Here is a 14,655-nt window from a genome sequence, read left to right on the forward strand (position 1 = left end):
TGTTTGGGACATGAGTGTTCCTGTGATCTCACAATTCATAATGAAGAGATTAGCTGCCAAAGATTGTAAGTCTTGGTTTGTCAGAACCATACCCATCACCTGTGGGCATTGGTTTCATTCTGGACATCGGATGTCACAAAATTATTGTTCAAATTAGCATCGTATCCAACGTGTGGTTCCACCAGATTCCATTCTGGGCTTCCTTCTACAAAATGCAAGCATGTTGTGATGTCAATGTTACCTTCAAAGTCAACTTGCCCAGTGATACATGCCCTGGCAGCATGGATTGTTGCTCATTCTATCAACCACTGGTTTGTCTGCCGCAGACTTATCTAAATACCAGCTGGTATGATATAGGCCATACATGCCCTGGCTGCATGGATTGTTGCTCATTCTATCAACCACTGGTTTGTCTGTTCCAGACTTGACAAATTACCAGCTGGTATGATATGGTGTGATACATGCCCTGGCTGCATGGATTGTTGCTCATTCTATCAACCACTGGTTTGTTTGCTCCAGACTTGATAAATTACAAGCTGGTATGATATAGGCCATACATGCCCTGGCTGCATGGAATGTTGCTCATTCTATCAACCACTGGTTTGTCTGCTCCAGACTTGACAAATTACCAGCTGGTATGATATGGTATGATACATGCCCTGGCTGTATGGATTGTTGCTCATTCTATCAACCACTGGTTTGTCTGCCGCAGACTTGACTAATTACAAGCTGGTATGATATGGTGTGATACATGCCCTGGCTGTATGGATTGTTGCTCATTCTATCAACCACTGGTCTGTCTGCTCTTGCCAAAATAGCAGGAAAACAATTTATTCCTTTTTCTTTATCAATTGTGTAAGGAGGGAAATATCTTTATTTCATTATGTTGTCTACATCACAGTCAATATGCATGGTCATAATTTCTCTTTTTTTGTGTCTTTTTTTCTGTGCTTCAGCTTTAATCAGTACGAAGCTAATGCTAGACTTGTCATAAATTATTTGGGTTTGAATGTTTTGAATTTTTTTTTAAACCTTCTGTTTTTGATGAAGGACCCCCCTTTTGTTCCTGTTGATGGTTGTTCACGAGTATTTTCTCACTTTAAATGTAACTACGTAGGTAATTTGTGTTTGACCTCCAATGTGACAGTGATTGTTACATGTTGTCTTGGTTACTGTCCAGGTTTGAGAAAATTATTCATTGTTGAGATTATGTTCAGCAATTAATCAAGATTGTGGCCTATTTCTACTAACATGATATTTTATGCTTTTTACCTATTATTACCCGGGAATAAACATTTATATGTACTAACATGCTTTGATATTTTGCCGCTTATGTAAATCTTGGTTATTCTACGGAAATTCACTTAGCCAAGCCAGTTTAATTCTTAACACCTTTGACCTGCATGGATGGATGTTTTTGTCATAGCTCATTGTATTGTTTATTTCAGTTTACCAATGCCTGCACTTGTCCATCATCCTATGTTGCAATCCCAGCATGCTGTTGTCAAAATGGCTGACTGATCTGTTGCACAGTCTTAGCTTCAGGGAGAATCTCAAAACTGAAAGTTACATGCAAGATAGGTCTAAAAATCTCAGTCTTTTAAACAGAAGAAATGATTAGACAATTTAGTATGTTCTGTAAACAGACAGTATTTGGGTCTTGTTTGTGGAGTGTTGAGTTGCTGTCCTGATATGATGTGATTATAAATTATCATGTTTTGAAATGTTAAATTCTATTTATAATTTTAGGACTAGGACCAAATGTTTGCGTCCTATTTTTCAGGCTGACCTGTGTGCATGTGAAGATATAGTGGAGGAAATTCGACTTGCACGCGTCGCTAATACTGTGCAACATTTAGTCACCTTTCCACGACTAACATCTGTTGATTATTATGTGACATACCTCTGTATAGCCATCCTCTGTCTCACATGCTTTTTCCTCTTCCAACCACCTGTGTAGTTACTGCAGAAGACAGCAGGCATCTTTCACACATGGGATATAGTCCGTATTGGGCAAATAGAAAAAATGACAAGGGAGGCAACTCAAATTTGGAGACTTGCCTATCACTTTCATGCATGTCAGTATTGACCATGGGCTAATCAAAAATTTACAAGGGAGGCAACTCAAATTTGGAGACTTGCCTACTGGTATGTGGTCCAAATAAGGTCGTAGTCAGCATGGCGGTTACAACATACCACCAACACAGGGTACCATGATCTCATGAGCAGGTGCCCTAAAGGAATTAATACCCCTCCTTCTATATATTTGTGTGACCTGCAGGTCGTAAGATAATGTGTAATTAGAGGTGTTTTATATGCTTTGACTAAATAATAGCAAGATAGTGGAATAGCTTAGTGGTTAAAGTGGCAGGTCGTAAGATAATGTGTAATTAGAGGCGTTTTATATGCTTTGACTAAATAATAGCAAGATAGTGGAATAGCTTAGTGGTTAAAGTGGCAGGTCGTAAGATAATGTGTAATTAGAGGCGTTTTATATGCTTTGACTTAATAATAGCAAGATAGTGGAATAGCTTAGTGGTTAAAGCGGCAGGTTGCCACACATAACACATGGGTTCAGTTCCTCAGATTGATACCCTGTGTGAAACCCCTGTCTTGGTGTCCCCTGATGTGGCTGGAATATTGCCAAGGGAGACATAAACCCAACTCAGTCACACTCCGTGATTAATAGAAGAGGACCTGTGACAGGATGGTGTCATTGTGTTTATGATTCAGGGTCTTTGTATCCTAAATACTGCACTGTCACAAGATTTCTATGTTGCTTGAAGCACAGGCAGATATGTTGCATGAAATGCATGGCAGCACCCACTCCTATGATTTGAGCAGACAGCAATATCTATCAGGGTATCAATCATTTTATGTACTTCATGAGTTCAAATGGTGATTTCTCATTGGACAAGAGCCATATACTTTAAATTGAGTTATTACACTAGCCTGTGACCAATATGTTTAGTATCCAGAGATTTCATATGTGTTCAGTAATAATAATAATAATAATTTTTATTAATAATAATATTAATTATAGACTGCATACACAAGGTGCATGCTGAAAGTGCTAACGTTATTACTCCGGCCAGTGGATGAGTGTGCACTTGATTTTCATTCTCAGCTCCCTGGGGAGTATACGTGTATACAGCCCAACCCAATACCTGCTCAGAGGCTTCTATGGAACCCTTGTGTTGATTTTATATGTTGACTTTGGTGCCTGACTGTCCGTTATGGCAGTGTCTTCAGAGTGGTCACAGACAATTGTTACTATTTGTGACAAATTATCACTATGTATCCAACAGTATTTGCAGAGAAAGAAAACATGCAATACTCATAGTGATATGCTTGATAATATACTCACTCAAACTTATTAATTCCAATATTTATTATACTAATTTTACTGCATGTTACTGCATATCAGGGCTCGATTGAAGGAACTGATTTAACTTGCACCAGGTGCATGGTGACATGAAAACCTAGTTGCACAAGACAGAAACAGGTTGCACCATTGTCCCCTACATTTATCACAGTTGAAACATTGTCTTTTAGTACCCACAGTTTGATGACATCACGCCTCCAAAAGCTTGACACATACACATAACACATTTATTATTGATGTAGTGGTAAATAAAGCTTGGAGGTATTGAATGTTTTCAAAGATTGCTGATAGATTTTGACAAGCGCTTGGTCCAGGAAGACATAAATATTAGGTTTTCATTTTTCAATAATAGCTTGCACTGGTGCATGTTTTATACAGCTAAATCGAGCCCTGCATATGTAAGAAAATCTCTTGCCGAATGTTCCTGGTCACTGCTTTGCGCCATGTATAAGATGTGAATGACAGCCGACAAATAGTATTTTGTGGCAGTGAAGTGAGGATGTCGTTAACTATGTCAGTATGTTGCCAAATTTGATTGGTTGAATCAGTTAGCTGTTGTATGATTTCAGCCAATCAAACATTAGCAAGCTGTGATACATTATCACCATGCCTTAGCTAGTAATATGTTGTTGATGGTTTATAGACTGTTGTTTCAATACCAATCTGGCTTTCATTTCTCTGGGTCAGCCCTGGCATAAGACAGCTGTGAGCAAGCTTAAATGAAAAGATCCCACCAAACTGCGACATAAAATATTTTACAGTGGAACCTCAGCATTGTCATTGGGACCATCAAACACATTTGGGGTTTTTCAGGAATTCCAATGATGGAAATGAAATTTATTATCAAATACAAAATGGACAAACTCAAGTATATACAAGATTCAGATTTTCTAAGACATTTCCAGTGATCTATCATGATATAACATTTATACTAAGTTTTCATATAATAATTAGATCCACAGCAAGCGCTTTTATAAGTTATCATGGTGTAACATTTATACAAAATTTCATATAATTATAGAATAGCAAGTAATACATAATATAGGTAAATGCAGAAACAAAATATCAGTAGTTTCAGTTATAGTTTATTTTGTTAGATAGATGCTATCCTAAGATAACGAGAACACATCTCCCAGACAACTTTTGTCTTATTGAATAGTATTAAATAGTATTTGCAGGAAATGTTAATTATTAGTCACCAACATATTACAGTATAAAATCGGAAACTGTTATTCTTGAGATCTTGAGCTCCTAAAAGAGGAAATACGGTACATAGACTTAAGGAGTGTATTGAAGACCCAGCAGCACCTAAAAGAGGAAATACGGTACATAGACTTCAGGAGTGTGTTGAGTTTAACAATGTTTGAGGTTTCACTGTATGTTCTCCCCGTATAATTAGTTGCTATGGCAATGTGTGGCATTACTCGTATACAGAATGCATCATAATCAAAATAATAACAGTGGAATCATAAGACATAATTATGGAAGGCCAGTTGTCTACAGTTTCAGAATTCAGTATCACACAAACCCAGGTCCTGGTTTAAAAAAATCAGTATTTGAGAAATATTTGGATTTTCGTTGTATCCAGAGACCATATACCGATGATCTCTGCTGTATCACCTATAAACAATATTAAGCATGTCAGCTTTTCAGTTTACTGCTTATGAACCTTGTTAATTTGTATTATGCAATAAATAGCTTATTATATTATGCCATGAATTCAAGGTGTGTTTGCTGTTGCAGTGTGTCTATATCACAGGTGCAATGATGAACTGGATCCTTGTTACTGTTAATCAGTTGTCCGACATATGCAATGTAATCAAGTGACGTTATTGTTCATGACTTGTTGACTGCTGTAAATGATTGTTGTTGTAATCAAAATATTTTGATGTTTTGTAACTATAACTCGTGTGCCTAGCTTAGCAAAAATGTATAGTGTATACTCCAATATTGTGTATGTCATGATCTTGTCCTAATATCCTGTTTAAAGACATGGTTGAAGCTCAACATTTCTGAGGTAGTTTCCTAATCGTAGGTGTGAACTTTTACTTTTAACAGTTCATATGTGTGTGTCAAGGCATGCAAGGTTTTGTATTTAATCCTGTTATTCTTGAAATATTCTTGTAATATATTTCATACCTTTGATGTATTGCCAACAATGTGGTTATAACCCTATTTTATTATTCCCCTTCAGTGCTCAATTTGAAATACTTTTCATATTTCTTTTATTCAGTCTAGCCCTTTTATTTTATACCAGCTGTGTTCAGCTGTTTCTTTGCTTTCAAACAACAAGAACAATCATCAAAATAATGTAGAAACAGATGGCCTAATATTTTTGAATGTCATCAAAACTCAGCCTTAATCAAAGCAATAGCTTGTTTGAATATTGACAGTGGACAAAAGGATGACAAGGGAGTGTTGCCTTTGCAGTCAGTGTTAGTGTATACAACAGTTATGAGTGCTCATATAAGACATGGTGCCTGGGGTGTCCGATACAGGTGTTATGATATATTGTTCCTATAAAGATGCAGTTAAGTCTTCTGCTTAGTCTCATCCAAGAAACACATCTTAGGGCTGACACTATTGTAAGTTCATGTCATGGGTAAGCCCAACTTGGAGACATACAGCAGAACATGGTTGTAACCAACTCCAAGGGACCGTTGAAATAAATATCCATAGTTTGTTATTCTCCAAGTCATGTTTCTCTTCTGCAGCGTGAAACACGAACATTGTGGTACACAAGTTAAATGAGTTGTTGATCGTGCGTTTAGAACAGGAAGAAATAACAATATCGGTTTATTTGCATTTTAGGTGCCACAATTCGCTGTGCAGAAATGCGTTTCTTGGGCACACCAGAAACTTATGATCATGGGTTTCGAATCCTAGTTCGCCCTGATTATGTTTCTAGGTTTGTCAGAACCCTACCCGTGCTTGTTTGATACTTGCACCTGCTTCACTTTGGGCTTTCCTCCCACACTTAGTTGACACGCCAAGATATGACTGGAATACTGTTGAAAGTGGCGTTAAACTCACTCACTCACTCACTCACTCACTCACTCACTCACTCACTCACTCACTCACTCACTCACTCACAGATGCATTGTATGAAGTAAGGTTAGGTCACCTTTTGGGAACCTCAAAATCAAATATGTCAGTCACGCTATCTCAGTTAATTGTTTGGTTTTATATCTTTGATATGGACTTGTGTTGTAGTGACAAGTATAGTTTGGATTCATCGCTGAATTATGAAACTTGAGCGTGCTAGATTTTGACATACTTTTTTTACTTAATATTTAGTTTAAGGTCTCTTGGAGATGAAATATCAGTTTGCTGTGTTTGTTAATTTGTTCCTTTTGTGAATTCTAAATGATTAATTAAATAGTAAGCAGTCAGGACTTCTGAAATAGTTCAGTACAACCGTTGTTTCGTTAAAACCATGTTCTCCTGTATATATACTGCTGAAGAAGTTCAAGAACACCCGAATCCTTTGTATTACTATAGTTAATGTCTTGCCATGATGGGTTCAGAATCTCATTCAGCCTGACATATTGTATATTGGCTAGTATGTATCATGATACAACACTGTACTCCCACTTCGTTACATCCCTACTATATACACATACATACAACTCTGTCTTACCACGTTGTTACATTCCTTCTGTGCGTACATACATCCAATGTTCATGTTCACTGATATATATATAATTTATTAAGTGAACACCCTGATTTGGATATTTGATAAAACAAGAATCATACCTTGAATGTACTTGGTGAAAGAACAAAATCTGTGCTTGTTAAACATATTACATTGTTGCATTGCATTTATTGTTGTATTGATGTTGTGAAGGCAATTTAGATCTTACAGAACATTAATTTGGTTGTTGAAAGTATTATGGTTTTCATTGCTTGTGATCCTGTTTCGGAGATTGACGTTTATACACTGCACATTCCCCTTCTTCTTTCTTACTTCAAACATCAGTCCATCACAATGACAAATCATGCCAATCGCTTCACTTCATCGTTGTTTCCTAAAACTAATTATATAAACCTTGTTAGAAACAATAATAATGAAGATATCTTGCCTGCAATTACCTTGAGATGTTTGACATGCAAGTTGTTTTCTGTAAGGTGAAGGTTGAAAGTCTGTAATATATCAAGATTGCTTTTTTGACCTCATACTAATCCCTGAAATGATTGATAAAGTAGGTAGTTGTTAATCTTAGCATACAGGTCATTCATCTAGTTAAATGAGCAGTATAACCCAAACACAGAAATTGTTCATATTCTTGTTTTTTGCATGAACAGTTTTATTAATAACATTTTGTGATGCTTTGCAATGCTATACCACTTTTATTTATTTCAATTCTTCTTAATCCTTTCAGGAGCAGATATGTTCAGCTCACGATATTCTTGAAGAGAAGGGTATTTCCCGTGTGGCAATCACAGTTGCTGCCCTTGTCGCCATAGGAACCAACCCCAAACAGTCGGCCGTATGACAATTGGGCGAGCTGCTAGGGGCCATTGCCTGTCTATTTATAGTGTTGGTGCTCTTCCTATCAGCCTCGGAGCAAATGGGTGTTCCCGTCTACCCCTATGACTAGAGTTATCTCCCTTGAGGATACACTGGGGTTAGACATTAATGGGTCCACCTTTGTTGGATTTTTGTGCATGTGATGTCAATGACTGTCAAGCATATGCATTTGAAACATTAATAAATACCATTTGTTTATGAATCACGTGCACAAAAATGAGTCAAAATGTGCCTTGTAATGCAAACACCACTCTGATATCTCTCATACTTTAGCATAATAAACAAAGTTTCCTGTGTAAATTTTGCAAGAGTTTTCGTTAAATACATCAATTTCTCTCAGAATATGGAGGGTTGGTCAGACAGTGGTATTACAGCACATTTTGGCTCTAAATCCTTCATCTTAACAAATTCCTTAGGCTTGATTAGGTATTCATTCAAGCAATAGGGGTCTGTAATAAGATACTGATTGGGTAAAGGAATGCTACAAGAACTGTATATATTCGTGTGTAACTTACATGGATGTAAATGTGTAAATATGGCCACAAGACGTACTTAGTTAAGTGCAAGTCACATTTTTCATACAAGTATCATTTGATTTTAAAAATAATTGTAGACAGTAGATGTTTTACTGAGGACCAATACTGACAATACCGAAGTGCTGGGTTTGACCTTTTATGACTGATGTTTGCTTATTTCCTTGAATTAAATTGATAAGAAGAAAAAACAGTTACGTATACTATTACTTTATATATGAATAAGCCAATATGCAAAGAACATGTTGTTCCAAGAAGTCACTGCCAAGCCACATTTGCAAGTCTTGAGAGAATTGCAATTATGTTGATATATCCATCCATACTGAAATATCTAGTCATGAGAAATGGTTCTGTGGAAAAAAAGTAGCGAAACACTTATACTCTGTGATTCTATAATATCATGCCTTATGTGAATATCAGTTTTTATATCAATTGTATTCTGATTCTATTCCATATTCTATATTGTATATCCTTAATATTCTTTTTTTTTTCTAACTACTTCATTTGTGTAAATACATACTTTGAGCCACATGTGAATGTGATTTCTATGTTTGTTACTAACTGACACAGAAGAATTAGCATTCCTTTCCCAATCAGTTGATTCCGAGGTTTTGCTTTGAAAGGCGGCACAGGATTGACTGTACAAAGTTGTAGAAAATAAGGTATTATTTTCAAGTGCAATAACACTGGTTTTAAGACAGAATTCTATAATATATTGGATTTGCTTCAATGTCCTTTAAACCTCTTGTAATAAGTTAAGTGTTTCATTCTTATTGAGGAATCATTGTATCAAGTAGAGTTCTCTTTCAAAGACAACATTCTTGAACACAGAGAACTGGTTTCAAATTTTACTAAAACAGCTGTCATACTATAAATGCCCATCAGTAAATTCACAGACTGTTGTCTGTTTTAGTAATTAGATATAAACTCAGTTCATAGATTTTCTTGTGTTGTTTAACTTTTTATTCATATTCACAACGAAGTACTCTATAAACCACAATGATTCACTGAATCTGGATTTATTGCTAATAGGTTTACTGGACATTGAAGCGTCTCTTCACAATCAAAAAGTGATGCATACATTTTCCACACATGCCTCAAGAATTTTCGTTAGAATTTCGAATTTGTAACATTTCAATGAATGTTTCTTAATTTGATGCTACAGTGTATTTACATTCTCTCTATAACTTGCCTTGGACATTTCAACTTAATTTTTGCCCCTTTAGTGTTAAAATGTTTATGATTTAATGTTTGCTTTGTTTATTTTCTTGTCAAGCCTGTAACATAGCATTTGGATGATTCTGTTATAGCTGTCACTCAAGGGGCTATATTTTGAGGCTGTGTGGTGTATGACTTCTGAGATAACTAATCAGACCAAACTAATCAGAAATAACCAGATGATTTATCAACAACCACTTTGAGACTAGGGAGCACTTGGATGTTTCGTTCACACAGGAGTACACAGCACTTCAGTGTCGTGGGCTGGGTGGGGCTTGGTCATATCTTGGTGTGGAATCTGTGTTAAGCTTGGTCCTACCTTCATGCTATCTAATAGTCAGGGAACTCACATGACACGCTATTCGACACATTGTGGACCCAGGTCACTAATGGATTTATTTTAGTGAGTAAGAACCATACATCAGCGGGCTATGTTTGACATTTCTACTGCCTTGCTAATCATGTACTGGTGTAAGGTAAATCCAAACAGTCAGGGAATTAGGAAAATAACACCATGTTGCAATGAAATGTGGCTTCATTTTGGTTCCTGGTGTTCAAACATGCTGTAAACAATCTTCAAGTGGAGGGACTCACAAGGACATTCAATGTCGCTAGGAACTAATCTTGCTCTCAGCTTTGCTGTGCTGTGAAGGTTGATTATAAACAGTGTATAAATTTTCAAAATTCAGCCTCCCAATTTCATGTTAATTAAAATTAATTCATCCACGATCAGCTGGTGTTTATTCCTATTTAACACTTAATTCCTCCTGAGTCTTCTAGTCATTCATATCGTTTGATCCAATCCATGTTCACTGACAGTGAACATCAACCAGGAATTGTCTGATCACCAGCCAGTGCGTTCATCACACAGATTCCTAGTCAAGACTATGACAGCTTATAGTGGGGAAGGTTTGGGGACACATGTTAAGCAGGAACAGGCAATTGGACAAAATTACCGACCTAGCAGCTGAATTACATCGGCTTTGGCCAAAACTGGGCCATGTTTGAACTTAAGGAAGACATGTATGACATCTCTTGCTTCAGTTTGAATATGTCCCCTGTGTATGTAACTGACTGTTGACATTATTGCAACTATCACGAGCTTCCAGATTTACTCTTAACCCTTTCAATGAACACACCTGTAAGTGTTGCCAATAACTTAAGGCTTGGATTGCCATGCTCATGGTGAACTTGTTAACTGAATCATGGCCTTGGCATTGTCTCAGCTTTGACCAGTGTGAAACCACTCCTCCAAGCAGGTGCATACTTCAGTGGCAAATAACATTGAAAGGGTAAAGAATTGATTAATATTACATGTTGGAATCCACCTTAACCCTTTTTAATCATGTTTCATTTGATATTTACTGCTGTAAATTGAAGCTGGTAGTTAAGGGGTTAAGTGGTAGATCCGTATCTACTGGTGTTCTGGCTTGGAGTTGCTCAGCACTGATGTCCAACTGCTTATTGTCGTCATCATCGTCAGTTGTTTAGATGGATCAGAAAATAATCATGTATTGCAGTCTTAATCCCAGAAGGCAGTCAGATTATAACCAGGAAGATATTTCACAAGATGTTCAAATCACTTTCTTAACTCGCCAACAACTACTTATAAACAAACTTAAGAAAAGCCATGCTGGAACCTACTTTTGCAGTGTATTGGGATGAATTCCCGCACGGAACCAGACGCTGGAGATCCACCCATGGATGTGTTTTCATGTGCTGTATTTACAAAAGAGTTGAGTCAGCATTGTGGTTTTCTTAAGGTGTTTATCGGGAAGTCATTCAAAAACAAGATGCTCAAATCAGATTGTAATTAACACAATCAGATATGCAATATTCTAATTTTGTTCCAAGTTTGGTACCTTCTATTACAGTTACTTGTTACGACTTTAATATGTGTAGGACAATATGCAAGTTATCACACATTCCAGTACCGCATTTCATTACCCTCATTTGTCAGTCTTATTTGAGATGTACATTAAAAGATTTTCCCCTATTATAAACTGACTGCTTTCTAGGACTAAAACTAGACATATACCTGTTAGTGTGTGTGTAAATATTTATATTTTGTTTTTGGAGTTCATAAATTACAATTTAAAATGATTTATAACACCATCAAATATTCACCCAAATATAGACGTATAATATAATACATGGAAATAATCATTATCAGTATACTGAATCAGTGTTTGAAATTCAGGATGAAAAGCAAGGGGTCCTGGTGCCCTAATGTTAAAAGATCAATATTTAGGGAGTCCCTGGATGAAGTACTGTTGGGGGAGCTCAAAGGACCCCAGGAGTCCCCTTAATTTAGAACCCTTGAATTATTGTCAGTTATGATCCATCCTTCATACACATGTAGACACATTAATCAATGTTTAGTACCATACAGACTAGGCGGAGGTAACCATGGAGATGTACTCGTGCATGGTTATACAACCTGTATACTTGTTTTCTGTTCATTTGACTGTTCCTTTACTTACACACTGAAAACAAGCCTTGTTTTGCTGCTTCGCCGTATCCCAGCAACAGCTGGTAAGCTTGCAATGCTAACGCTGTTAGGTTTGGATGCCTTTTTAGTTACAAAGTTCCGTGTAAGACCATGATCAAAACCAGAATTTTATACAAGTTATAGTTTTGCGTTGTTGCATTCAGTAGGTTAGGATTTATGTGACCTTGAAGAAATATCAAAATATCCCTTTTCAAGGTGAAGGTTTCAAGATAAAACCATTGCCATGGCAACCAGTGAATTCAGATAATTGATATTGTAGCTGAAAAGGCATATCTGTTTGTTTTGTTGTAAATGGTTTTATTTAAATTTTGTAGATTTCATTTCCACTATGTACAATTTTTATGTGAAAGGATTATATGATTTTCCTAAACCACTATGATTACATGAACAAGTACATTTGTAATCACATGGCATATCCCTATTTATTGTTGTAACTTAATGAAAAGAAACAGATTTTTTGTGATAACATGTTTTGTACCTTCAAACACTGCCGGTGGTCTCAATGTTAATACCCTATTTCATACAATGGCACGACCCTTTATTACTGACCATATATACACACAGGTCCAAGTATTTCATGAAATGGGTTACAGGATTGCCTTATTGACATTTAGATTCAATCAAATATGTTATTTGTTGGTCATGTAATCCAGACATATTATTCTTTCATTCCATGACTTTTTATGCTTTAACTAGTTTTGATAAGTTAAGCAGATATCAAACTCTTTACTTAAATAGATAACCAAATACTTAGGATTTCATTTCATTGGACTATTGCACATTGACCATTTATAAGGTAAGCTCCTTTTTGTACTGTAGGGGTAAGCTGGTGGTGTGATTTCGAGGTATATGTATATCATGAGATTTTGTTTTCGATCATAATTCAGTGTTTTGAGTGAGAAGCTATCATGGAATGATACAATGGTATTTGAGGAATATCAGACTACTGCTTTATTCAGTGTCCTATGTATCTAGTCTAATGCTGTCATTGAAGATAACCAGGTGCTCCCTCCATGCAAGATGCTCTCATTGGCTGGCTGGTCGACTGAATACAAATGGCCATGGGCCAATTATACTGGTTATGTGAGTGAGTGAGTATGGTTTTACGCCGCTTTTAGCATTATTCCAGCAATATCACGGCGGGGGACACCAGAAATGGGCTTCACACATTGTACCCATGTCGGGAATCGAACTTGGGTCTTCAGCGTGATGAGCGAACGCTTTAACCACTAGGCTACCCGACCGCCCCTGGTTATGTGAAAGGGTCAAACTGAGAGAGTGAATACTAAAGTTTCTCTCCTCCTCCATTTGAATGTTTAGTTTGTAATCGCCACGCCTCTGCTTGAGGGCTACACCAGAGTTTAGGCTTTCCTCCTGCAATAATCTAGCATTAAAGGATAAACTGAAATACTGTTGAAATGTCTCCCCTCACTCATCGTGGTAACTTGGTCACGCGTGTTTCAGCTGCCTGGTGATGAAACCGTGTTGTATGGAGGGAGCACTGCATGTATTTTGTCTCGTGTATCCTACACTGTAAATAGCATAATACAGATTTCTGACTGGGTGCTACTGTCTCCATCTCCAAGCATAGACTGCACTTACAAGACTGTTAACAGTTTCACATACTGGCATAGTGTCTCATTAACATCAGTAAAGCCTCTTTCTTTGGAATCTTACAGAATTTTTCCAAAATTGTAGGGTAAAAGTTGAAGTAAATTACGTTTTGTAAGCAATTTCTGGAAAGAATTGTTAGTCGGGTGAAATAAGGCAAGTATGGCAGTGTATAATATATAATGAGGGGATTATTTGCATCCTATTTTGTCTTACAACCTTCTTTGACATTAGTAATCAGACTCGATGGGAAGAAAAGAAATTGTTTTCAGAATATTAATTGTAATCAACATCGTCAAATTTGGGTCTGTGGATGTGTAAGATCATTGAATGAAAACTTGCCTTAGTCCACTTCTAAGTGGTTTTGTTTAGCTGGTATATATATTGTATATAACATGTGACAGGTCTTTGTTCATAGGATTTGAATTATTTTCATTAGAAAATGTGTTCTATTTGGAACATCATGGTAAAATATTTTAAATATTTGGTGGCAAAAGAGTTGAGAATTTGCTAGTATATGTGGTAATTATGATTTTCAGTGTAGTGCATTCAATAAGTGTAATGTGATTTGGATCAGTCTCTATAGCTATGTATGATGCACCTGTGTTTTGTATGACCAGTTCATACTTGATAATCTGTCGGGTAACCATAGTTATGGATCCCCGGAATCAGATCTGTACTGATATCATGTTTAATATTCAGTATGAAGCTGCTAGCCTCAATAAATAACTCTTGTAAATAATTCTGTCTTGTTTTTCTATGTGCGTGCGTGTGTGTCTGTGTGTGGTGTGCTGACTTCGCTGAGAAGTGCACTGCAAATCCGCTAAATTTCATTGTTGTGACTCTTGATATTTGTTTATTTAGT

General features: G+C 36.6%; 2 protein-coding genes across 13 annotated transcripts in view; both read left to right on the top strand.

Moving 5' to 3' along the window:
* LOC124151409 (DISP complex protein LRCH3-like) overlaps window positions 1-14,532 on the top strand; it is a 117,174-nt gene extending 102,642 nt beyond the window's left edge. For 10 of the 12 annotated variants that reach the window (XM_046523855.2, XM_046523856.2, XM_046523860.2 and 7 more), the window contains one exon: window positions 1,784-14,532. In XM_046523855.2, the coding sequence (XP_046379811.2) occupies window positions 1,784-1,960 (177 nt within the window). In that variant the 3' untranslated portion in view covers window positions 1,961-14,532. The remainder of the gene's footprint in view (window positions 1-1,783) is intronic. The other 2 variants (XM_046523859.2, XM_046523861.2) reach the window with 1 other exon arrangement.
* The window catches only part of LOC124151408, a 460,916-nt gene that overhangs the window by 140,836 nt on the left and 305,425 nt on the right, over window positions 1-14,655 (top strand). The gene's annotated exons all lie outside the window — the stretch shown is intronic.

This window comes from Haliotis rufescens, unplaced genomic scaffold (assembly GCF_023055435.1).
Source record: "Haliotis rufescens isolate VD_foot unplaced genomic scaffold, xgHalRufe1.0.p SCAF_9, whole genome shotgun sequence".
Lineage (NCBI taxonomy): Eukaryota > Metazoa > Mollusca > Gastropoda > Lepetellida > Haliotidae > Haliotis > Haliotis rufescens.